Consider the following 26,619-nt stretch of genomic DNA (forward strand, 5'->3'; position numbering starts at 1 on the left):
TGAATATTTCATGAATTCTTTTACTCATTATGGAATATCTGAAATCTGGTCAAGCAGTGAGTTCTTTTCTAAGTGGTAAATCAAATTCCAACAATAGCATTTCCACTAAGCTCAGCTCCTTGGGATAGTGTTTTTTTTTCTTTCCCTAAAAAAAAAAAAAAAAAAATCCACTACTCTTCAGCTCCTTAAGATATGTATGAAAAGTGAGAACAAGAGACGTACAAATAAAGCTCAAATACATTCAGAAATAAGTCTGTAATTTCACTGTTTCTAATGTGGCTTTTCCCATTTTCAACTACATAAAATACACAAATTGCTGTGGAAATGTGTATTTATATAGATATAAGCAAATGAGAGAGTAGCAATTGGATTTTATGAAACAGAGGAGTTGGTGCCTAGTGTTAGTGCTTTCCCTTCATAACAGTTGCTCTTTCTCACTGAAAATGGGGAAGATGAGATGTCCATTACTTGCCTGCTTTGGCACAGCCTATTAAAACCATGACACTAAGTTTTATCTTTATCATTGCTTGAGTCAGCTGCATTCCATAAAATAAATAATTATATAAAAATAAACCATGGGGCTTGTGGGCTGAACAAATTCTGCAATGAAATACACAAAACAAGGCTTTTATTTTCTCCTCGAGACCTGCCAAGAGAGCAGGCCTAGAAAACTTTGGTTTCACCATCACCTTTTATGCAGGAAGACCTTACTGTGTTTGCAGATCACGTTACAGAAATTATTAAAGTGATAGGTAAGGCTGAGAACTGTCACCTTGAATTCTCAATATCAGTCTTCTGGAATCTTCTACAATTCCATTTTAAATGGAAGTTTCCTCATGGCCAGATTCAACTGTGTTGAAGTTTGAGGAAGGAATAAGAAAATTCCTTTTTCTATTCTAGATTTAGAGAGAATAAAAGTAAATACTTACTAAGATATATCTTTCCTTTTGATGTATTTCACATTACAGTAAAGTTATATCTTCCACTTAACCCTCAAATTCAGTCCTTATATGTACATTTTTAGCTTGCCCTTTAAGTCAATGAGAACTTTCTAAATCAAAAAAACCCACGCTGTAGCCCCAAATATTAAATGTTAGCATGGATTTTAAATGGCAAAATTTGATCAGCAACTTTATAAATATTTACATTTTCCACTTTATACTCATACAGTAATATGTGTAACTTAATTTTTAAATGTTCATAATTGCTTTTTCTGTGGCAGTCATGAAGGTAAATTTGTGGTGAATTACCAAATCAAAAAAGGGCTTTTTCAAGCTAACAGTAGACCTTCATTTCCTCCACAAGTATTCAAATTAAAGATATTACTATTTTTTCCTCATGCATAGCAAACATGTCAGGGTATCAAGAACTAAACCCTTTTTCCAGCAGCAACACCACCTGATGGAAGTCATGCTTATAGACAGATGACCTGGAGAACCCAAACTTCTGCTGAAAGTATTGGTCTCTGTTAACAGCCTGCAGTTCACAGAAGCTTCGTATGGGTAGGGAGGGCAAACTTTAATGCTGTGTTACCAAATCCGATACAAGATAAAAGTAGACGTGTGAAATAAGTACGGAAATATGTATTCCATAGTACAAACTATATGTCAGGAAACATCCCCTTTTATTTGGCACTCATTAAGCTGCATGTAAAATACTGCATCCAGTTCTGAGTCCAGATGTTAATACACTGGAGTAATGTGAGTTACATGCCACCAAGAGGGCTTGGACTGGAGCACTTGCCCCATGAGTAGAGGCTGAAGGAGCAGTGTTTGTTCAGCCTGGAGAAAGGACAGCCTTGGGGCTACCTCAGAGCGGCCTGCCAGGGCCTACGAGGATGGTGTCATGAGGATGGAGCTGGGTTCTTTGAGATGTATGAGGGGAGGAGGAAGGACAGCAGACAAGAGGGTCCAACAGTATGTCAAGAAAATTAATTATTCTCAATGAGGATAGTCAAACACTGGAACAGGTTGCCCATAAAGGTTGTGCAGTCTCTGTCTTGGGAGGTTTTCAAGACCCAACTGGATAAAACCCTGGTGTGATCTCATAGCTGAGCTGTTTTCAGCAGATTGGCCAGACAAGGTGGCCTCCCAAGTTCCCTTCCAACCTGAATTGTTCTATTACGTATTATTTTTCCTAGGCCACTATGTCCACAGAAAAGCTCTGGCACAAAAGCACATCTGCTAGCAAATGCTGATTTCTTTTCCTTAGATATAGCTGCTATGCTTCACTTTTTGCAAATGTCACTTTTCATTCACAAGATGCTTTCACCACCAGCATAACGCTGCCTAGCAACTTATTCCAACTAATAAAATATAATAGAGGAAGAGACAAAATATGAAGAGTATGATTTGTAAACACATTTATTCCTAAATTGATCTGCTTTTTTTATTTATTTTATTTTGTTAGTTATCAGCTGGCTGCTTGCTATTAAAGACACTAGTTCTGCGAACACTAAAATTAGGTGCTTAAATTTACTGGAATTGCTAATGTTGTTAATGCGGGACGTAAGCACCAGCAGGGCTGCATCCATAATCCTGAGGCCAGCTCCCTAACTGGCTTATTAGTTTTTTGTTGTAAACATCAAATAGATATAATCTAACGGGACTTAATGCAATTTATGCCATATGTTTTCCTTCTGTTTTCTGTGTTATTTTGCTAGGGGTTTTGTTTTTCAAATCCTATTCCACGTCTTTAATGCTATCTTCGCAACAACTGTATTTGCAGGATTACCTCTTTGCTTTTGCTAATTTTACAGGCCCCAGGATGCTATGGGTTTGTATAATATCGCACCAACTACAATCATGTAAAGATGAAACAATAATCTACTGAAATTTAAGCTTTTTTTTTTTTTTTTTTTTTTGGCCCAAGAAGATAAAAATACAGATTGCAACATGGTGACTTCACACATAGAGGCAGTTTCCCAAGAACTTATGAACTTATTTAAGGTATCCCTTTGCTACTTTATGGATGATGCTACTTTTTGAATTTATTTTACTGTGGAGCTCAAAACCCAGCCTTTATTTGGATCTTCAGTAACCTGACAAGGAACAAGGCCACCCAGTTGATGTGACCATTGCAGTAAACTGTGTGGTCACAAAGAAGTGCGCACCTACTAGGAGAGCTCCGAGATGCACACATAAGGTTCCTTACCAAACTAAAAAACTGCCATAGTACTTGATGACCATGCCAAGCAAACAAACAGAAGCAAAAGAAACACAAAGCCAACATCCCGAGCCCTACAGAGCTGCTGCCCAGACACACTTCGGTGGCATAGTGCTGCTTTCTCCTGCTGCTTCTTGCCCAGCTACTGCTCAGTTTGAGCCCGTAGGAAGCATCCTGGCCTCCTTCGTACTTCCTTCACCCGTTATTCGTCTCGGGGCTCGGTGCACAAAGCCAGCCCCCCACGCCAGAACAGCTGCGAGGGGCCGAGAGGCAGCGGGCTGCATCCCTCTTCCAGGCTGCGCCTTCGCTCTGCGTGAGGACACCGCCGGCCGCCTCGGCCGCCTCTCCCCTCGGCACCTGCCGATGTGAGGCACCCGCCTGGATCTCGGCGGCGATTCCCCCCCTTCCCTTCCCTTCCCATCCCTTTTTTTGCCGCCCCACCCGCCGCCGCTGTTGCCGAGAGACCGAGGGCGGCCGCCGCCGGGGCCCCTCCGCTCCCCGCGACACCCCGGGGCCGGGGCCGGCCCCTCCCGACCGCGCCATGAAGGCGGATGCTGGCGGTAGGTGGGAGGCGGCGGGCGCGGCCGGCTCGGTACGGGGGTCCCCGGCTCCTCCCCGCTCCCTCCCCGGCCCCCCTCCCCCGAGCACCCCGGGAGGACCGCGGCGACAGGGCCCCGGCACCGAGCCCCGGGGGCCGCGGCGGGCTCGGGGCCGGGGGAGCGGCCCTCGGCCTGGGCAAAACGAGCCCGGGATCGGTGCCCGGAGCGGCTCCGGCCGGGGAGCGCTGGGGGGGCGCAGGGAGGATGGCCGGGACCCCCCCGCGGGTGGTTTTCGGGGGGAGATGCTGACCCCGAGGGAGTCTCCCCGGGGTTAACGCGCAGTTTCAAGGGCCTCGGGTCGTTATGTGAATGGAGACCTGCTTATTATTATTATTATTTTTATTATTTTGGTCCACGTCTTTTCGTTCGAGCGCTCCTGACGTCAAAGGCGTGTTTGTAGGATGAGCTGAGCTTTCTGGTGGCCTTTGCCTACGAGCGTGGCTTTTAAGTTAGCAGAGGTTTCTTCAGTTACCCATCCTTGCGTTCAGAGTCACTGATATGTAGGAAATATTCACAGTGAGAAAATACAAAGTGTATGCTGTTTGAGTCTTTTGTCTTTCACATCTTCAATTTCCTGGTTCATTGCATTGTCCCTCTTTTCATTTCCTTCTACAGCAGCCTCATCCCACCTGCCCCCTATGCGACCAAAAAAAAAAAGAAATAATACATATTAAAAATGGACTAATTTTTGCTGTATAAATCACAAGAAACTTCAATGGAGGGAGAAAACAAATACCACTTTGAGCTGATCTCTCAGGCTGCTAGAAGACTCCGGCTTTCTGCAACTTCATGAATATACCTCTGGGAACATTTAGGAACAGCTAGGGGAATCATTTCCTTAACTGTTTTAGCTGGGTGCTGTGTTCTGAAATGAAATATTAAAGCCATAACAATTACCATGTCATTTGTTATGTAGTAATGTAGATCCGTAGTCTTTTTGTTTGGCGTGTCTTTTTTTGTTAATCTGAAATGTGGTCCACAACAGATTGTTCCCATTCGATATATGCTTCCTGGAAATACAACCGTCTAACATACAAACTCTGCTTTGACTTCCACCTTTTGGGCATTGCTGTTACCGTAGACACCATGTGGCATTCATCCAGACCCAGATCGTGAGCCACATAGATCTCGAGCCTTAAACTTTCTCCACAAGAAAGTAGTATCAAGCTGTGTTACAGGCAGTAATAATGGGCTACTGGACCAAATTCTGGAAGAGGTGCAAAGTCACTGATTTTCCAGGATAAGAATCTCTTCTTAAGACGTGTCATGATGAGCTAGAACTATTACTGGATTCCGGGCTTTGGGGTTTTCCTCCCCTCATGGTATTCAGGCTGTTGAAAACAAGATTTTATCCATGTTTATGAGAAAAAGAGAAGTGTTCACATTCATGAAAATAAACTTATTTTTACTGTGTTACTAATTCAGTACTTCCATGGCTGGAGAATTACTTGGTTTTCCTGTAGATTTTGAGCATGAAATCTTTTTTGAGGTAAAGAGCAAAATCAGCCAAATATGCTAGTTAAATGTCAAATCACATTTTAATTCCTTTTCAGTCTTTTTGTGTTCTCTGTTTTATTTCAACCTCCATTTGAAGTTCCGTGTATCAGGTTAAGTACTGGTAAATGTCTTATTTTTGATGATACTACCTCTAGAGGATGGTTGCAAATTACATTGTTACTACTTGTTTCTTTTTGTTTTCCTTTATTTTCTATGATCTTTTCGTCTTTCAGCCCTGATATTTTTCCCTACTGTGAGAATACTCAGGCGGTGGAACAAGATGCCCAGAGAAATTGTATAATCTCTGTTCTTGGTGGTTTTCAGGACCAGACTGGAGTAACCTGAGTAAACTGTAGTCTTGTCTGACATCTGACTTGAGCACCCTTGGGCAGGAGATTGAACTAAAGACCTTCTGAGTCAGTCTGTGATTCTATGTTCTCAGTTTTCCAGTATAATTTTTCCCAAAAAACTTTCCCAAAGTTTGGCCTTTTGTTCTTGACCATTACATTCAGTGTTGTGTTTATGGAGATAGCAGTACAATACCAAAGGTTGTGGCTGCAACTTGTGGGAACTGTCCTGCAACAATGAGAGTCTGTATCACAGGCCAACTTTTTTTTTTTTTTTTTTAAAGAAAAGAAGATGAGAAGGAAGAGTCCTGATTGTGTTTTAAGGATTTCCAGCTTAAAATACATGGGTATTAACAGTTTCTCTGGAAATTCTTAAAGTAATATATATAAACAGAAGAATTTGGAAAAGGAAAATCATCTAGAATATTCTTTTTTTTTTTTAAATAATTACTTTAGTAAAATTTTAACAAGGCTAAAAGTAAATAATCACTGTTTATTGTATTTTTTAATGTATCAATTTAAACTCTGAAAAAAATGTGTATACAAGGTTCTAGGCACTGTAGTGTGTAATTAGTAGTACAACAAAATCCCAGCAACATTAAAATAATCACTTAAGCAGGCATGCTGCCAGCCATCTGCCTACAGAGAAGCTCCTTTCCACCCCTTCATCTTTCTGGGAAGGGTGCCCTCAACCCTTGCTTTAAAATCCTGCAAACTGTATCTCCTGAAGCATTCATGGGAGGTTAAAGAATGTGGGATCTTTTAAAAAGGGTGGGTTGCTCACTGAATCCTCTTGAAGATTGGTCTTCTACCTCTTGCCCTCTTGCTTTCACTGGGGGCTACAGTTTCCACTTTGCAATGAGTAGACCACAAAAGCTAATCCCAGAATATTGTTATTGTATTTTTTCTAGCATGGTTCTTACTAAGCTCATTGATGCATTTCTTTGTCAGCTTTTACAGATTTTCATATAGACCACATTGCAGTAGATTAGTCGTAACATAGCAAGTGATAGGTAGGTGGCCTGCCTATTTGTTTGTTTTTAATGCAATTTTTTAATTGAAAAATGTGAAAACACCAAACTTTATATAAAGCTATGAAGTTCATTATCTGACTGTATCACAATACTGTGAGCATTCATAGGTTCTTCAAACTTGTGTCTTGTGGTTGTTGAAAGGCTTAAAGGGACTTGTCCCATGACATTGTGTGGTAGTAGTGGTAGTCTGTATATCTTGTTCATGAGAGCTCTGCCTTTACATGCAATTTGATACTTGATTCTGCCTGCTGATTAGGCCTGAATTATTTCCACTAGGTCTGAGGGGAAGAACTTCATAAGAAGTAAATATGGTGTGACATTATTGACATCCTTAGCTGCAAATAACACGAGACATGTAGGGAGCAAAGAACTAAAGCCTGGACACCTGTCTGTTTTCACACTAGATGCTCTGAACACTGGTGGCCATCAGCAAACATTAAGCTTTCCCTGGCTATTGAACCTCAGTATGATCTTTTTGGCCAGGGGTCCTGTTAGTATAAACAAGCTGTCACCAGCTGTTCTCTCCTACTTGTATCCAGATGATTTGAAATTGTGAATACAAGTACTTACTAGGGCATTTCTTTCAGTAGACCTTCTTTGTGAAAAATCCTGTTTGTTTTTAATAAGTACTGAAGTTTGATCAGCTATTAAGTGTAAGTTGTATTTAAATTAGTAAGGGAGATCTTTTAGGACATCTTATTAGATGAAATAACAATACAACATGAAGAGAAAAATTATTGACATAAGCTTTTCTTTGAAACTAGTTATGAGTTAATAACATCCATAGTGGTATGTGCCATGTGATTGTATCAGTTGGAATCCTGTCTTTACCCTTATAAACTTAAATATATCTGTACTATCATGTCTATAATTTGCTCACTTCAAATGTTCTGGTACATGAAAACAAATCCTGAAATACCTTGCACATGTAAATACACCAAAAAGGAGGGATGGAAGTAAAAGTTGGTACAGCAACAGGGACAATTTGCTAAGAGGGAAAGGAAAAAGGCTATTGAGATAAAAGAAGGAGAATTTATATTTTTCCTATAACTGTAGTACAGCGAAGAGCAATTTCTTCCTTAACATCATCATGCTATTTGAATGTGTGTCAATGCCCTCCCTCTGCCACACATTATGTATTTGACAGGCTTTAGATTTTATAGACAGTAAAAAGTTCAAAGCTAATAATTTTCTAACAATTTTAGGAGTCGCTTTGTGTGTCCCATCTCTGGGAAGAGTTGGAATTGGAGCTCACATTTTCAGACAAGAGAGAATTTCTGTTGAAGGGAGTTCTTGTAGGTGGCCAGCCATGGGAGGACCTTCAGTCAGTGCTCACACAATCTCAGGTGACAAAGTCAACAGACTGAGACAGAAATATGTTGGAAACCAGACATAGCTGATGCAAAGGATTTGTCTAATTTTTGAACTCTCTCCATAAAACTTAGATGGGTATATCTGCTTTATTTTTCTCTCTATATATATATTGTTTTGTGAAGTCATTTTTCAACTGCTTTCTTAATCTACCAGAATTTATAAGCACATTTTCTTGAGTTTGTAATAGAGAATGCTTGAGCAGAATATGCTGTATGCAGTGATTTTTTTTTATTATTATTTTTTTTATAAAACAGATTTCTCAAGTTTTGATGTTGTGTAGGATCAGCTACTTTTTTTTTTTTTAATTTGTCTTTTGATTTTTGTAGGAAGTGCAAACTTCCATTAGCAGAAGTGTCGTATGGCTAGTGTGTCTATTCTAGATCTCACAAACGGGGATTAGACTTTCTTCAGACTTTTTCTTTCCCTTAAGTGCACAGTGGGACTTGAGTTTACCAGTTATTGTGCTTGAACAATACTCACATTTAACCATAAGCTGAAAATGTATTGTGATGCTGATATTGTAGTGATCTATTTTATTGCCTAAAAGTTTAGTTCTGAGATAGTGTAGTAGATGTTGAACATGTTGAAGTTCAGGGGAAGAGAGGGAGAGCAGGCTGACCAAAAAATGGATCAGAAGGGGCACAGTGCATGATTCATATTCTGTTTTCTTCCTGTATTTTTTTTTTCTTTTTACATCTTAAAATAGGGGAGAGTTTTAAAAGCAAAGAGGCTACTTCCCTGCTTGAGTAGGTTGACACCTGTGCTATAGATTTTCATTGCTATTGTAAAGAAAATGCTCCAAAGAAATGTGATGTGGGTGTAGCCCTTAAAACTCCATGGTATTTTCTTGTCTCAAAACCTGTCTTTGTCCCGCACCCAGTATTTCTTAAAAACTCCGGAGCTAGAAATATATCCTAGGGAATGTATTAAGCCTTTCATGTTAATAACAGGTTGTGATCAAAGAAAGACCTAATGATGTATGTCGGAATCAATGTGGGAACTGCAGGGGTGGATTTATAGTCAGGGTTAGGGAGGACTGCAGCCTCCCCATTAGCACAGCTTGGTGTGGTGCTCGCTGCACGTCACATGCTGCAAGGAGTGCCTGCACAGCTCCCTTCCTCCCGTTCATCTTTCAGCTAGTTCCCTCTTAAAAAAAGGTGCAAAAGGGGTTGTAGGCCACACGTTAAACTTCTTCAAGTATATGGACCAGAGTGCAAAGCACCAGGCCTTGTGTTCTGCTGTAACAGACACATGTAAAGCTGTGGGTTCCCTGGAAAAATGCAATCAGTGTGAACAACAACAACAACAACAACAACAACAAAATGCATAAAAGCTTCAGAGCAACCTTATTATACTTTTGAATAATAATCTTGCTAAAGACCATTTTCAGAAGATTCTTGACTTGTGGTCTTTATTGTGGTGTGTTTGTTTGTTTGTTTGTTTGTTTCATGGGCATTTCTGTGCATTTCAAGTAGAGAAATAAACAAGGTGGTTCTTGTATTCCATAAATGTTTATTCTCTTCTGTTAGATTTATATGTATGGCAATTCATTCAAGGCTACTGCATAAAAGGAAGAATTCTGATCTCTTTAGTTGCAACACTTAAGAATGTGAACTGAATCCATTATTAACAGCTAAAGTTCATGTGTCCATATCAATTCCAAAAATAAAAAAGTTGGTGTCACTGGGTAGAAGGGTAGATGGGAATTTCATTAGAAGGATATGGCTCACCTTCCCACCTATCAGATGTATAAATAAGCAATTCTTTGTTAATTGTCTACTCTCTACCCCAAAAGCTGGTTAAAGTGTCATCTTAAACCAAAAACTAAGAAAGAAAGAAACAAACAAAAAACAACAACAACAACAAACAGTAGTGGCTTGTCCATGTTTCATATCTTGAGACTTCTGAGACTTTTTTCATAATTCTCTTATTGTTTGTACTTACCTTATTTATCCTCTATTTATTTTTGTGTATTTTCGTAAGAGTTTACTAGGAAATGCAGAAAATAGAAGCGTAAAATTAATATTTTATTGATTGAATAGCTTTTGAGTAACAGTTTACAAATGAACATATGTGCAGGAAACATTTTAGATTTTGTTTTCCAAGGTCTCGAAAAATGCAGCTCCCAAGAAATTGCAGTAAACTTATCACTTTACTAAATGTAGCTATTTTAAATCTTCATGACCTCAAAAAAATAACAACAGCTCTAAGGCTTTGAGAGTTTCTAGTTATGATTTGGTCCAAATAGAGAAAATGGGTCGGTACATTAGGCTTGGAAATAAATAGGAGAAAGCAGTAAAAACTGATCAAGAGAACTGAGTTATGAAATCATTTATGGGAAGGAAGTGGGAGCATGGAGCTCAAGCATGAGTTGAAGGAGCATACGGCTTGTATGGGTATGTTTGCAACCCCTCATTTGTTAGATTATTAATCTATAATGTTCATTTTACAATATTTGCATATATTTAGTGTTACCTTATCAGTTCCACTTCCACTTGGTGCTGTGATTCACTGTCCAACACAAATAAAGGTGTCAGAAGTTGCCCCTTATTTTGTGCCTTTATATCATTTGTGTTTCTTTAAAAAAAAAAAAAATACTGCATAACTTCAGCTCCTTCAGCTGGGATTGCCAGTCTAGGACCTCAACCCTATTGCTTTTGGGCCTGTCCAGACTCAGACCAATGGTCCAGACTTGGTTTTTAAATATTAGGCAGCAGATAGGAGAAAGGTACGTGCATTCAAGTCATGATGATGACACAAACATCATGCTCAGGAGTTTTAATTTACTGACAGACATGAAAGAGGATAATCCAAAAACGTCACAGAAGCTTGAAAGGAGGCCTTTACGTATGGAGAGACACCATGGGAGAAAGCACTCTTCTGAAAATAGAGCAAGGGAATTACTGAGATAGGAGCTGACCTCTTGAATCTGAAAGAGGGAAAATAGAGTGGCAGTAGACTCTGAGGGAGTTGGAATAGCATGAATAGGTTGTTTGTCATGATAGCTTAAAGAAAAGACAACCAGGGATGAATAGGTGCAGAGTGGACTTGAAGCAGTGGCTGGTGTGGTGGAAAGGCCGGTTGAGACAAAGCACCTGGGCACTTCCATACTCTTGAACCTCCTGCTTCTTCCAAGGAAAAGTCTTTCTGTCACTCATGCTGCAGTCATCACCATGCCTTGAGATACTTGATGCTCAACTTGTAGCTTTCAAATATTTTGTACTAGTTTTGACAAACTTTTTGGAAATATAGTATCCCCTATGAACCAGACTTGGTCCAGGGTAAAGGTTCATGACAAGGCCCAAGATCCTGCTTTCTCCTTCCCCCTCACCTTCCTGAAAAAAAACATCCCTAAGGGACTGCATTTCATGAAAGACAGTTCTTGTGCAAGTCCAGTGCTCCCTGGGAGAGCGCATATTCAACTCTGCATTTATTTTGATTCTGAGACTCTTGCCCTGTGTTTGGGGGAAAGTTGATGCTAATATTTAGCTCACCTTAGCTCTCATAGTGCATCTGGTGGTTGCTGCTTTGAGTACTGAGGTGTGCAGAAGGCTCAGCCTCTGTGCCAGCAATGTTGAAACTCAGCCTAATCTTGGGGAAACAGCACATTTTCCTTTGTGCTCCCATGTGCCAAAAAAAGCCCCAGAGAAAACCAACTGTCCCACCGTTGGATAGATAATTACTGACATTAAAGAAAGGTATTAGAAAAAATGAATGTTAATAGTAGAAGTAAGTAGCAAAAAGACTTCCAATTTCAGTAAAGAACAATAAAATCTGTTGGCTACTTAACATTGCCTGTTTGCCTTTGGCTTATTGGGCTTTATATTAGCCTAATATAATAAATTGAAATGTCACCATCAAATTAAATGGCTTCAGGAAATCCATCCAATGATTTCTTTCGGTTTAAGTTCACAGCAATATCTGCCTTCGCATATTGGTCAAAATTTTCTGCCAGTGCTGCTAAATTGTAGTAATTGGGTTGTATACCTTTATGTAAATTGTTGTAAGCTGAGAGTCATGTCAGTGATTTATATAGGCAAGGCTTTTTAATAAAATGAAGATCCTGTTAATAAATACCAAGTCCTTTTGCCATAAACCCAGAATGCTTTAGGTTATTTATAAAGCTGTTCAAAAGGGCATTATAAAATGGTTTCAGTGAATTAATGTCTTTTCTCTTTTTTTTTTTTTTCTCCCAAGGTGGTTTCATGATCATAGATAACAAAAGTTAACTTCAGGATGCTAAAGAGAAAACAGAGTTCAAGGGTGGAAGCCCAACCAGTTACGGATTTTGGTCCTGATGAATCTTTGTCAGACAATGCAGATATTCTGTGGATTAACAAACCAGTACGTATCTCTTCCTGTAGTCACTAATTGTAAGTTAAATGTAATTTCTGATGTTGAAATATGACTTCTAAGAATGTTTATGAAATAGGTGTTTGTCAGAGACAAATACCAAGTTGTAGTTGCTGATCTACCAGTTCATTTCTAACAAAAAGTCCAAAACTAAATACAAAGGTGGTTTTTGGTTGTTACAAAGTGATGGGGATGATCAAGCAGTGTTTGCCAACATTCATCTACTGACTGCTTTTTTATTAAGTAGCTATCCTTTCAATGTATTGTTTCCTAACGTTTATTGAAATTAGAAGTTTGTAAAGTGAACTTTTGAAGAGAATGTCAAAAAGAGCATTTCATTGCTAAAGCAGTGGCCAGCAGTTTCATTTTGACTTGAAAGTTTTTACTTTCAAATCTCCCTTTTTACATCCCTTATGAACATAAAAGTGTATTTTGGTTGTTTAGTTTCAAGTTCAGCTCATATTTTTCTAGTATCATTTCACCTACAATGTGCCCTAAAGCAATAGATAGGTGAAGAAGTGTCTGGCAACTTGAAACTGGAGATTGTTTCATTGGGAACAGAGTTATTAACAGAATGTGCTGTATTAAGAAGATACCGTTACCACGTAAAGATGGTTGTTATGATTAAATCACATATTTAGCTGTCAGTGAGCATCCGGGATTCCTGTGTTTTGAATGATTCATGGTTTTGTAGAGAAGGTATTTTTGTGCTTCTCTTAAAGGAGAGCAGAATTCTTTACTTTGTGAAAGCAAAAAGTCAAATATTCTGAAATAAATTAATACATGTTATTGGCATGGCATTCATTTAATTCAACTATCATCTCATTTGCAGTATGAATCCCAGATCTCTAAGATTCGCTTCTGAGTTTTAACACCTAAATCATCTACAAGACAACACCCATGAATTAATTATTCATGCTAAATAATTTAAAATAGAATGTTCCTATTGAATGCTGTAATTAGCTCAAAATGTCATTGCAGAAAGATATGCTGAGTTATTTACATATGTTTCTCAGTGCACAGCATTCAGCTTTTGGATGGAATCATTTTTTTTCTTGTCATGCTGGTATACTAGTTGCATATTGCTTAGCAAGTATAATATTAACATTTTACTATGGCAGACAACACATTTATCTATAAGCCACACTTTACTATTGATGTTATTTCTTTTCAGTTTAAACAAGGTTTGAAACAAGGCGGGTATAAAAGGGACATAAGAAACAATACATCACATGCCTTCCACTTCCAAATTATTAATTTGGGCTGAGAAACAGTAGAGCTATTCAGTTTAGGTCAAATTTCATTACATTTAGGTGAACATATGGTGAGTGTTAAAACAGGTGGGTTTTCTTACGGCTTCTTCATATAGAAATGTTCGTGTTTGAGTTGGTGTAAGTGAGTGTATAATTTTTTTTTTGTTTGATGAATTTTATTTTTTTTGCTTGCTGAAATTCTTTTTTTTTTTTACAATAGACACGACCTTATCAGCTCTGATTCATTACACTTGTCTGGCTTTAAAGATGTTTCAGTGGTGTTTTGATATAAAAGAGAAAAAAATACAATGCTAAACCCATGTACTGATACATTCTACCTTCTCATTAGACCTCCCACTGTGCCTGGCACTGAATATAGCCTTATTAATAAAGACTGTTTTGAGACTGAGACCTAAATAGTCATAGAAATGAACTGTTCTCTTACAGCAAGAAAACTTGTTTGGAACAAAAGGGAATCCTGATATTAAGAAGTAGCTTTCTTTGACATAGTCTTTTTATATTTATTAATTTCATAAATGGAAGGATGATTTTAATCCCTGTGCCTCTCTTCATTTTTTGAATTGTGAACTAAAAAAAAAAAAAGTTAAATATAAAATAAGTAAATGAAAAATCAGTTCATCTAAATGTGATTTTTTTTCCACAGATATTTTCATTTAACATATTCCCCCAATTTATAACATCAACTAATTCTACTTATTGTCTGCATAAAATATAAAATACAACAAGTTATCATTTGAAAATAAATTGGACTGCAAAAACTGCAAAGTAGGAAGGATAGAATCCTGACTCTCAGTTTCCTGGCTCTTGAAACTTGGTTTATGAATTATGGAATCTCCCAAATTAACAAATAATTTATTTTTTGTTTCATAAAATCATGAGAGCTTATTTTTGAGATGAAGACCTTAAATACATGGATTATTATGTAAAAGAAAACTGCAAAAGAGTGTTTACAAAAAGTGCCCGTACAAGTTACGAAGGCTAAATATTTGAGTTGTTTTTGAAAATTAAAACAATCTTGCAATGTCTTGGTTTTCTTGTGTTGTTGTTTTTTTTTTTCAGTGGGTACACTCATTACTACGAATCTGTGCCATAATCAGTGTTATTTCTGTTTGTATGAACACTCCAAAGACCTTCGAGCATTATCCTCCTCTCCAGTATGTGACATTTGCTCTTGATACTCTATTGATGTTCCTCTATACTGCAGAGATGATAGCAAAAATGCATATCCGTGGCATAGTTAAGGTAAGCATTTTAAAAATATCCTACATGTACTCAAGAAAATGGATCTGAATATGTTATAGTGACATTTGATCTTTGTTAACTTCTTACTTTTCTTTTTATGATTGTTTTTAATGGCAGGCAATGCCACGGCATATAAACAGAAAAGACAGGATGAGAAAGATGCAGCTTTACTACCTATTTAATCCCCCCTAAATGTATTACCAACATTCATAACAATGTTTTCCTTCTAAGGAATGTTTCACATTCAGTTCAGAATGTGTGTTCATGTATGTTCATGTATGTTCAGAAACATACATTTTCACTGTATTATTATTAAAAACGAAAAGCAAAATGAACTGCATATACATTAATAAGAATCTTTTGTAAATGTCTGGAGATGCATATTTAGATATTGACTTATTTTAATTTCACAAGCCTGAATGTTTTGTTGTGTGGTTACTTTATTTAAAGAAGAAAATATGTTTTAACAGTGAGCTGAATGAAAAAGCTATCTTGCTTTTCCACATTTTTTTCCTTAATATAAAGAACGCTGGTAAACAAATATTTCTCTTGTCATATGTTTACTGTTGAAACTGGACTAACTTTTATTAGTAAATATGATACAATAGAATATCAACCTGCAGAGTTTTTCAGTGGTCATCATTATGTAGTATTACTTTGCTGATTGTTTCCAGTCTTTAGTGAAAAAATATGAATTTGGCTTACATATAGAAAAAAACATCTGTGGTGCTTATCAACAATATAATTTTGTAACTACTGCACAGAGTAGATAATCAGTGTTATCTTTACCTTTCACTACTGAAAGGTCTTGATGACTCTAGAGACATCTTGGGTTCCACTTCATTCTTAGTTAGTGGATGGCATTTTTTAATAACTATATTAAAAATTATAACTATATGTATTATAACTGCCAAACTAGGCTGTTATATCATCATATATAATGAATATTAATAGCCAAATTTAAAGTGACATTAATGTTAGTATTTAGGAAATTACTGAAATAAGATGATTCTAAGAGAATATTCTCAAGTTGTTTAAAAGCCAAAGCAATCCTTTGTGAAGTGGTATTTCTGGCGTTGTGAAGTAGTACTTCTGGCCACAACCTGTACTCTCTTATTCAGAGATGTCCATTAAGCAGGTGAGTACGAGGACACATAAGCTCACAAATAGGGAGGTAGTGACCAGTGTGAGCATTTGAACAGTGCAAGAACAATGAGTTATTATTACAGCTGGTACAGGCTTTGCAAAGAAATGGGCATGTGAATACTAGAGCAGAGAGAGGAAGGGACAGCCAGCAGTGTAAATTTTGTACAGAGCTTGATTTCTTAGTCTTTGTGTATGGAAATACCAGCTTCATTCACAGTAAGCACCTATGGGCAATGAATAATACATTGCTGCATATTCTAATGTCTTTCACTGTGTTGTTAATATTTGTATTGTACACATGTTGTACACATGATGAACTTAGCTTTGAAGCATGTCTGATGAGTCTGTTCTCACAAAATGAATAGCTGTCTGGAGTTTGTTCCACTGCCTTGACTCATGTTATATGCGTACAGATGAGAATGCAGTTTATTTGATTTGCACTTTGACATTTTACTCTTTCTTTATTAGATGAAAAATATGGTAAAATAGGTAAAGCACAACCACTGTTATGAAAAGATAGGTTAAATATAAAGCAGCTGTATTTATTGTTATTTTAGCAATTGAGGATTTGCTTACCGTTTAATGTCTTTTAGCATTCATCAGTGGATATAATTACACTGGAATAAATTGCCTTCACTGGTACTGTTCACAGAGTTGCAGAATAATTTAGGTTGGAAAGGACTTCCAGAAGTCATCTAGTCCAGCCTGCTGCCCAGAGCAGGTCCAGCCCATGGCTGTGTCCACATGAATCTCAAACTCCTCCAAGGATGGAGCTTCCACAAGCTCTTTAGGCAGTCAGCTCCAGATTTGATCATCCTCATGCAAGAAATATTTTTTCCTGATAACTAACCAGAATTTTCTGAGTTCCAACTTGGTGCATTGCTTCTTGTGTTACCATTTTGTACCTCCAAGAAGAGTTTGGGTCCATCTTTGTATTTTGATGATGCAGCTGTGGACAGCAGCAAGGTCTCCCACTGACCTTCTCTTTTGAAGTCTGAACAGTCTCTCACCCTCTATTCCTGCATCATGTGCTCCTGCTCCCCAACCTCTTTGGTGGTCCTCTGCTGGACTAGCACAATTTTCTCTCTGTGTTTTTTGCACTGGGGAGCCCAAACCTGTACTTAGCTCAAAACTGGAGTTGTGGATGTTGTCTTAGAAGTGCTGATTAAAGGGAAAGGAGGACTTCACCAGACCTGCTGGCTATGCTATTGATGTGAGTAGAGCCTAACTGTAGGAGAACAATTTGGGCTTGTATTGTGTACAGTAAACTTCATAAAACGGTAATAGAATAGGATTAGCCTTAACTTGTTTCAACTGTCAAATTAGAGCTTTTTGAACATGCTATCCAAGTGTTTCTTTGAATGCTAATCAATGAATAATCCATTTTTAGTGAATTATTTGACTCTCTCTTGGGGTTATTGATTCTAAGGAAAATATTGGTTCTATTGTTAGTAATTCTACCAAGAAAGTAATGATCCATGGACTTACAAAGATAATAGCAATCAAAGTAAAATACGGCGCTGTTTAAAAGCCTGTTAACATTTGTTAAAGATATTTGTATATGAAACGTCTTTATAGAAGGGAATTTGTTTATGAACTGTGGTTCTAATTTAAGTGCACTCAATACTTTTCATAGAATCACAGAATGGTTTGGTTTGGAAGGGACCTTAAAGATCATCTAGTTCCAACTCCTCTGCCATGGGCAGGGACACCTCCCACTAGACTTGAACACCTCCCACTTGGTCTTGAACACTTCTAGTAATTTTAGGTTAAAGAATCATGCACTGCTGTGTGGTTCTACTGAATTTTACCATCAATCAGGATTTTTGTAAAGGCCCTTGGGTTTGAAATGCTAACAAACTTTTGAACCTTGACTAATGCAAAATTTTAGTCCAGAGAGAAATCTAATTTATGGAGAAGGTAGGTACTATTCACTTAAGTCTCAATTAATAACAATGTGAGTATAGCTGAGCTAAGAAGATTTTTGAAAATATTAAGTCATGTCTAATTAACACCTTCTGAGGAGAAGTTTTAAAATTCCTTCCTCTGATTCCCAGGGGGTTTTAGAAAAGGAAAGTAGTTTCTGAGAAATCTAGCCTTTCCTCTGTAAAAAGTTTCTCTTTACCTATGTGAACTAAGTGGCAAAATAAAGTGATACATCCATCAAAGTGCTTTATTACCCCAAAAGGAAAGTTAAACTGAAATGTTGCTGTGACATTGTGCCTTTTATTGCTCTTGTTTCCTCCTGAATAATTCTTAGTGTGCTAGCAAAGTCTATTTAAATTTAGGGCTGCCTGTACCTTGTGAGTAATGGTTGTTGCTTGTTCCATTTGACAAGACAATTGATTCAGTCAGGGGACTTTCTGAATTACAAAGGCACTGCTCATATTGATATCCACCACTTACAAAGAAAATATTCACTGACATGCATTTAGGCAAGGGGCATGAAATACAGACATTAAAGAAACCAGAAGATGATAGTATAGGATATATCTGCTATAAGATCTGAGGTGCTTTTTTTTTTTTTTTTTCAAAAGAGCACATAGATATTTATTACCACTATTATACATTAATTGCTTCTAATTGGTGTTGCACTAGATTGACTCTTTTAGAAGAATTAAAATGGGCATAAAGGTGCAGTCTATTGGATTGTATTCTGTATATAGGAACTACTTGGGAAGAAATGACTGAAGGGCTTGAGATGATATTCATACTATAGTTTTGGGGATAATAGGCTATTTCTACTTGTCATAACTTCAAACAGATGCTAATAACATGTCTGTCTTTACCCTAGAAACTCACCTCTGAAAAATGAAATACAGGACATAATTTCTTACTAACTGAGGTCTTCTAAAACACAAAATTCTAGGATAGTCTTCTATAATGTGGCCAGCCAACATTAATAAAATATATTTACAAACATTAAACCAGCTTGTAATGGTTTGTAAGAATTAGACCAAAACAGTTTTTTGTTGTTTTTGTGGTTTTTTTTTTTTTTTTTTACAATATACTTTGATACTTGTATTCTAAATTATGTTCTAAACTGAAGAATGAAGGTCTATGTTAGAGATCTCTGTCAAATAATATGAAATTTCAGGAAAATACTGTGATAGTATTGAAATAGATAGATAGATTTGAAATAGAGACTAGAGAATAACTTTCAGGAATAATGCCTGGCCTCCAACTAAATATTTTGATGACATTAGAAGATAGGTGTTGGTTACTTAGTCAAGTAAGTTATTCAAATAGTTTAAAAAGAAAGTATGGTCACTCACTGTTTTGATTTATGCATAACCTATTAGGGTTTTATGACCAAATAATTTTTAAGATGGATTTCAGTCATGAAAATTTGTTGTAATAAATACAACAATATTTAAATATTGTTTTTAAAAAAGTATTGTCTTCCTAGATACGCATGTTTTCATATTTAAAGATTCTGTTTTGTGCAAACTTTATGTGTAAATCTCACATTTTAAAGATTTTAAAGTAATGTAAATTCTGTTCTCTGAGCAGCATGTGAATTAATAGATGTGACTTACCCACATGAATATTTTTGTAGAAATAACAAAGGAAATATGTTAGCAGATGCCAACCAAATTGTAACATGTTTTAAAAAGACCTAATATTTTAGAATTTAAAAATTCTGATTTCTTTGAAAGTCATTGAAGAGATGAAAAATATTAATGGTAAATCACAGACTTTCTACACATTAAAAAAGCTATGGATTGTGTGAACCAAAAGGGACATTTTTATAAAACTGTGAATACGGTTCTTTTACAGTTATTACATACATATTACTTCTTTATCTCAAATCTAGAAACATTAATATAAAGGACAGCTCTGCTTCAGAGGTGACTGAAAGTAAAAATTAGGGCCAGGATATCTCTTTGACTTGTTAAAACATCAAAATGTGATATGCAGGCAAAGACAGGGTGTTAAAGCATGGAATCCATGGAATTTAACAAAATCAGATGAATGTGAATTTTAGGAATAGGAATGGTTTAACTGAATGAAATCAAACTTCTCTTTGAAATCATTGCTGTCAATAGAGTAAAAACAGTAGCTATCACTGTCATGGGCAGAAGGTTTCCCAGTCTCATGGTGTCCAACCTCATCGTTCGTTCAGCTCAGTGAAGAATTCAGATGTGTTTCAAGAGATTGCTTAATTAAATTTTGGTTCTGGTCCTCTCATTTAAGATCGTCTGCATGGTGAAATGTTTTCCACAGCTACACTTAGGTGCATCTGCTCAGAAAAAATACAGGTTAAATCATAGTCTCCTGAAACACAAAGCTCCATTAGTACTCAGGTGGCCAAGTAACACTCTGTCGTATCAGAGATTTAGCAGAAGTCAGGGATGTCTTTTATGACGGTACAGTGAACAGTGATAGGTTTTGTTATCAATCAGCCTCTCACAGAATTCATTTACTTCTTTGGCAATCAGCTTTTTATGTTCTAAGTAGCATTTTATTTGATCAAAAATGTTACTCTATGCTTGGAGTTACTCTGGGTGCTTGGAGTTTATCAGAACACATAAAACAAGGTGATTGCCAGAATATTCAGATTATGCAGATTTGCAGACCTAGGTAAGTCGAGGTAAGTGACTAACCTCTGATCTGTTGGAATCAAGAAACTGGGACTGTTGCAATGAGCTGAAAATTATCTTATTTTCTGCAACCACTGATTTAGATTTGTATAAAAAATCCAGAAATTAAACATTGTGCACTACCATAATTTTTTTTTTTCTGTGAGTGAAAGTAGTTTTCTAATGAATGAAGGCATTTTTTGCCACCATATTCCCACACTATGTATTAATGTATAAAATATAATAAATGTAGTGCAATAGTAAAAGTTACTGAATTCAATTTCACATCTCTTAAATTCAGAATTACACTTCCTTCAATTGATCATAGATTTTGAGTTTTATTTCTCAGACTGTAAGTATTGTTCAGTGGTTCTTTGGTTCTGATTTATTTTGTGTCTCAGGCTCCTTGGTCAGAAAGAGCTCTGCTATAAATCAGCTGTGTCAAGGAATGTTAAAACTGTTTAAAAGAAAGCAGATCAGTCTCCCTCACTGTATCTTGAATAAGTTTTGAATTGTGCTCCCCATTATACTTAGTTTGTGTCTTCTTCGTAACTTAGTGATTGATTGGCAGGCTTCTTAGAGCACCATGAATTCACTAATGTTTGTAGCTGCTGAAAATAGTTTGTGAATGAACTTGTAAACTCACTGACAAGACTTGCAGTCCTGTCAAAATGAAGCTCACATTTTATATGCTGCTCGAATGCCACTTATGAATATGGCGGTATGTGCATTACATAGGTCTGTTCACTGGTTCAGGGAAAGTTTCCAAAATGATCTGCACATTGGAAAAGGAGGTGGGGTGGAATTGTAGACAGAGAATTGAAAGATATGTCTGAAACATTAAACAGACGTGGTATTAGCTCAGCATCACTCTTAGAAAAGAAAGCAGGAACCCTAACCTCAGATGGAAGGACTTGGTATTTCTTTTAATGTGTGATACAAAAATTATCTTTTGCTTTCTAATAAACTGTCTTCCGAAAGTCATATCACATGGGAATGAGCAAGGTAAGGATACCTTACTTTAAAGGTATCTTTTCTTTATTAGAAGTTTTTACTTTCAGACTTTGTATGAAGAGAGAGAAAAATACTTCAGGTAGATTGCTTGCATTAGACATAATTACCCTGTTGGCATTTTAAATTACCAAAGAGGAAAATGTGCCAAAGTCTGAGAAAGTTTGAGGAAACTGTCTAGGTTGCAGAAGAATTAATGTCCATGGCAAGAAAAAGAAACCAAGGAACAGATGTCTCTGCTGACAGTTCTGCCTCTAGGGAACAAGAGACGAATGGAGATGGTTTCACTCCATGGACACTGTAAGGGTATGTGGAATTATCTTCACTATATCCCATACTCACTGCAATTTCTAATTGCAATCACAATGGTATTACAAAATCTACGCTGAAATCTTGTTGTGACAAGCAGGCATGGTTTACTCTGTCCCTCTGCTAAAAGAGTAACACTTCGAAATAGAAGGTGTGAGAGTTCTCTCTCTTCTGTCTGTTAAAAAGTGTAGTTGTCACCTAATTTAGTACCATCATGCTGAAAATAAGAAATCTTATACAGAATTTAATAGAAACGTCTTTCTTTTTGCTGTGTACTTGTGACACATGCCAGCTAGCAAAGGAGATTATAGAAAGTCGGAAGTAATGGTCCATGACATTTTCCCTATTGTTAAATCAATTACATTCACAGCAAAACTTTTGTACTGACTAAAGAAGTTGCGAATTGGATTTGTCAGACTTTGTTTCAGTAGCACTGGATGCCATTCACCGACTTCAGTATTCTTGCAAGAGTCTGAAGGAGATAGTTCCATCATTAGCTTTCAGCACTGCAAATTCATACAGGAGCTTAAACAAAGCCTGATCTCCCAGCTCCATCACAGATAGGCTGGAGCTGTTTCTCTTGTTAAGTAGTACAGCCAGAATCCTTTCTTAACTGAAATCAGTGGCTTTCAGCATGTCACATGTTCCCAGGCAGCATTAGCTCTGTGAGGACAGCACGTTTTCGTCATCATTTTTCTGACGGGTGCTTTGGTTGCTGCAGTTGCTATCTGTCAGCTCCAGGTGAGAAAAGCATGGACAGAGCCGGCTGGAGCCTTATCTGAGCCATGTGGACTCACTGTTATATCTGGTTCTCTGCAAACACACAGCTTTCCTCCTCCAGTACAGGCAGCGTGAGGTGGAGCAGGCACTTCCACATGGTAATGAAATACTCTGGTTGCCATGATCAAAGCTGGGATCTACCACAGTTTCCAGGGGCAGCTGATGGCCACGTGCCCACTCTTTCCTTTTTTCCATCATCTTTGCTTGCATGAAATAGTTTTCACTTCTTAGTTTTAGGGCTTAAAATAGAAACACATTTAGTAGGACTCGTCAAAGCTAATTTGAGGGTCTGCAGTAATTAGCTGATTGTGTCCAAAATAGACTCTTCTGAAAGGTAATTCATCTGACCTGTTTTTCTCCATTGACTATAAAGGAAGCTTAAGGGTAACAAGTCTGGATGGTGGCACCTAGCCTTTAGGTATCTCACAGTGAGGGGTTAATGTAACTCATTATTTAGAGATTTGTTGTTAATGGACAAAGGGCACTACAGAAAATATCCAGACAGCTGGGTGCCAGCTTCTTCTTTAACTCCATGCCATTAACTCATTTATGCTTAAATGAGTTTCTTCCATAATCATCCTCATTCAGAAGTTTTTGAGTTATGGATTACTTATGTGTACTATACCTTATTGCAAGTACCTTTTTTAACCTTCTTTTCAGTACTTCTAATATTAAGCAATCCACCTTCAGCTAACAAGAATGGAGAGATTACAAAATGAATGTAATCCTTCTGATAAATGATGGAAATGCTGATTGAATTATAGTGAAGCACTGTCAGCTTGCTCACCAGCTTTTAATAACTTGGTCAGGTCAGTCTGTGCTGTGTTACAGACTGAAAACAGAAGATGGAAATTCCAAAATTAATGTTCTCTGTGACTTTAGATAAGCTGTATACTCCATGGCATACAAATGAGTTGAGGATCGGGAAGTTGTGTCATTTTCAAAGGTCAGGTAATAAAACAGAAGATAAGGTTCCTGTCATCCCATGTCAGCACACTCTGATGGCTTGTGATGCCTGGTGGTGAGAGCTCAGTCTCAGGACGTGCACGTCACAAATGGGAGCAAAAGCTCAACCTGGAAGGCAGGGATACAACCGGCGGAATCACTGGTGGGGATGAGAAAATGCTGAGATGCTTTGATTAAAGTGTAATTCAGCAGAGGGGAAAAAATAGAGAGAACTGCTTGCCCTTCACAGTAAAAAATCTCACAAAGCAAACATGAAACAAAGATCCAGTTAACCTGAGATTTGAGTTTCCCCTTTGGCTCTATGACTTGGGACTATAGGTTGAATATTATTTGTCCTTAAGAACAAAATATTTTACAGATGTATATTAAAAATCAGAATTCTGTACTATGTATAATGCTGTTGGAAACCTAGATGTGTAGTACAGGTCCTATGTTAGTCTGTTCTGGCAAACTGTATATTATTGCAAATTGTCTTGGCATTAAAAATACTGGAATATCCAGTTAAACATCTGTGGCAGCTGTGATCAATAGTCCTCAAATGTTATTTCATGACACTTTTGATATCCATTACTAGAATAAGACTTTCAGTCCTGTGTTCATCTGTTGCTCTCTTGCTAAGCACGTCTGTCCATTGCAAGGACATCAGTTTCCAGTCTATTGGGATCCTGTTGCTAGCAAAATGCCCTGATGCTGTTTCCAGTCACAGGAAATTAAAAAAATTAAAACTGATTATCATGAGGAAAACAAATAAGAAGTTGCCTGCAGCATGCTGCCAGTTCAGTGTCACTGCTTGTGGGCCAGGGAAGGGTGGAGACCACTGCTCTAGAATATACGCACCTGTTTCTATGGTTACTTGTGCCTGTTTTTGTCGGAGTGTTTATTACAGGAACATAATGACTCATTACACAGTGGGGCTTTTTGCACAATTTTTACGTTTGAGTATTAGAAAATCAAAGGCATTTAAATTACTTGTTGAACTTACAAAGGCAGTATTTCTAAAATAAAAATGGCAATTTCTCGAACCAGTCAATGGGTGACAGAAATTTTTAGTGAGAAATTATTTCGGGGTATGGATTAACATACATGTCCAGTGTATTTAGTGACTTGCCACGATGATCATAATTTAACTTCAAAGTTGCTAAAAAAAAAATAATAAATTAACTTTCATGATATATTTTAAAATGCTCTTTCAATATACAGACCAATTAGATGGACAAAACTTTACTTTTCAGTGATGTTATTTTTTCCCTTTTTTATAGCAATCTCAAGGATTATTTTAGTCTTTTATTCATGAAAGCAGCTATCATCAAGGCACGCTGCTAGTCTATCAGTTCATATCAGGATAGAATGATACAAATATGGGGATAGCAGTGAAATCAGCATACTGACTAACATTTTATGTATTCAGGTCGGATGAAAGTGAACTTTATCCCTAATGTGCCATTCTGTGTTGCAACTTGCATTTTCAGAGAAATGTGCTATAATTAAACAATATCTTTTTTATTATTATTTTATGCACATTTCTGTCTTTAATTCGAGGGAATAAAAGAAACCATCAAGAAGAAAAATCATAATGGCATCCAAATCCCTATGGAAGTGAATAAGACCATTTCTGTGAAGCTGTACTTTCATAAAAAAAAATACAAAAAAAAAATAAAAATTAAAAAGATAAAAAATTTGGGAGGGCTTTAAGGTAGTAATCTGAATGAAAAACAAAAACAAAACAAAAAAAAAAAAAAAAAAAAAAAAAAAAAACATTTCGGAGTATAGTGTTCACTGCCACTAATGAGAATTTTGAAAATACTGCTTTCTTATGGGTATACTAATGTTATCATTTCCATAAACTTTTTCTGGTCTTTTAGCATAAAATGGCTTCATCAGCTTTTAATAATGTTAATTACCGAATAATAAAATCCTCTGTCTGAAAATTGCCTCCTCCTTATCTACCCCAGCTTTCATTATTGTGGCTCTTTTCTGTTGAGGGAGAGCTGCGAATGATGGCTATAACTGTGGGTTTTGTGATGTGAGATCAGACCATTTGCATATCAAGTCTCTTGGCACAATGTCCCAGCAATATCTGATGATTCAAAGTGTGAGCTTTCACCTTGAAACGTCGCATCCAAACCGGCACATTGCATCCACTGCGAACTGGGAGCTGTGGGAGGGCAGGATCCTGCTGGCTAAAGCAGCTGTCTTGTTACCAAACACTTCAGCACAAGAGCATTTAACACTCATCACCCTCTCAAGGCTTCAGAGTGCTTCCAAACACGCACGTGGAGCTGGATGTAGAACTGGAGTCTGCCCCAAAGAACTGGCATCTTGAGGAGGTTATCCTAGAGGCACAGAGTCAGAGCCAAGTCTGAACTGGAAAGGACCTATGGAGATTGCAGCAACCTCCAACTGAAATCAGGGCCTTCAGTTGTGTTTTCCAGGGGCCTGTGAAACTGTCTTGAGTATTTCCAGGAAGGGGGATGCTAGCACATATCTGGGCAGCCTGTTCCAACATTTAATCATTCTCACAGTGTAGATTTTTTTTCCTATGTACTTCCTGGAAACAGTGATTGCAGTTCCATTGAAGGGGAATTGTATTAATACTGCTCCTGATTACCCACTTTTAGAGTTGGTGAACCATTAAGACATCCAAGGGAGCCGAATCAGCTCATAAGGCCATACTTACGGCACTGGATACAGTTGGCTAATGAGCAGATGGAGAGAGAAATGAAATTCAGGCTTTCTGTGTAGTAACCCGTGAAATCTCTCTGCAGGGCATGTTAGCACTCAACAGCAGTGGTGGAGTGGTGTCCTGAGAAAGCAGCCGTGTAATACACCCGTGGAGCTCCTACATGTTCTGTAGCCATACCTGCTGTTGGGCGTTGATAGGAACATGTTAGTCCGCTGTAACTATATGGGAAGGCAGTGCCTGGCAGTTCTGGATGTTG

The 26,619-nt window shown here is 37.4% G+C and overlaps 1 protein-coding gene across 2 annotated transcripts in view; it reads left to right on the forward strand.

The window, feature by feature from the left end:
• Nucleotides 1–3,252: 3,252 nt before the first annotated feature.
• Nucleotides 3,253–26,619, forward strand: part of NALCN (sodium leak channel, non-selective) — a 228,476-nt gene continuing 205,109 nt past the window's right edge. The window contains exons 1-3 of one of the 2 annotated variants that reach the window (XM_038173435.2): nt 3,253–3,725; nt 12,214–12,360; nt 14,703–14,885. In XM_038173435.2, the coding sequence (XP_038029363.1) occupies nt 12,253–12,360; nt 14,703–14,885 (291 nt within the window). In that variant the 5' untranslated portion in view covers nt 3,253–3,725; nt 12,214–12,252. The remainder of the gene's footprint in view (nt 3,726–12,213; nt 12,361–14,702; nt 14,886–26,619) is intronic. The other variant, XM_027443733.3, reaches the window with a different exon arrangement.

The sequence above is a fragment of the Anas platyrhynchos genome, chromosome 1, assembly GCF_047663525.1.
Source record: "Anas platyrhynchos isolate ZD024472 breed Pekin duck chromosome 1, IASCAAS_PekinDuck_T2T, whole genome shotgun sequence".
NCBI lineage: Eukaryota > Metazoa > Chordata > Aves > Anseriformes > Anatidae > Anas > Anas platyrhynchos.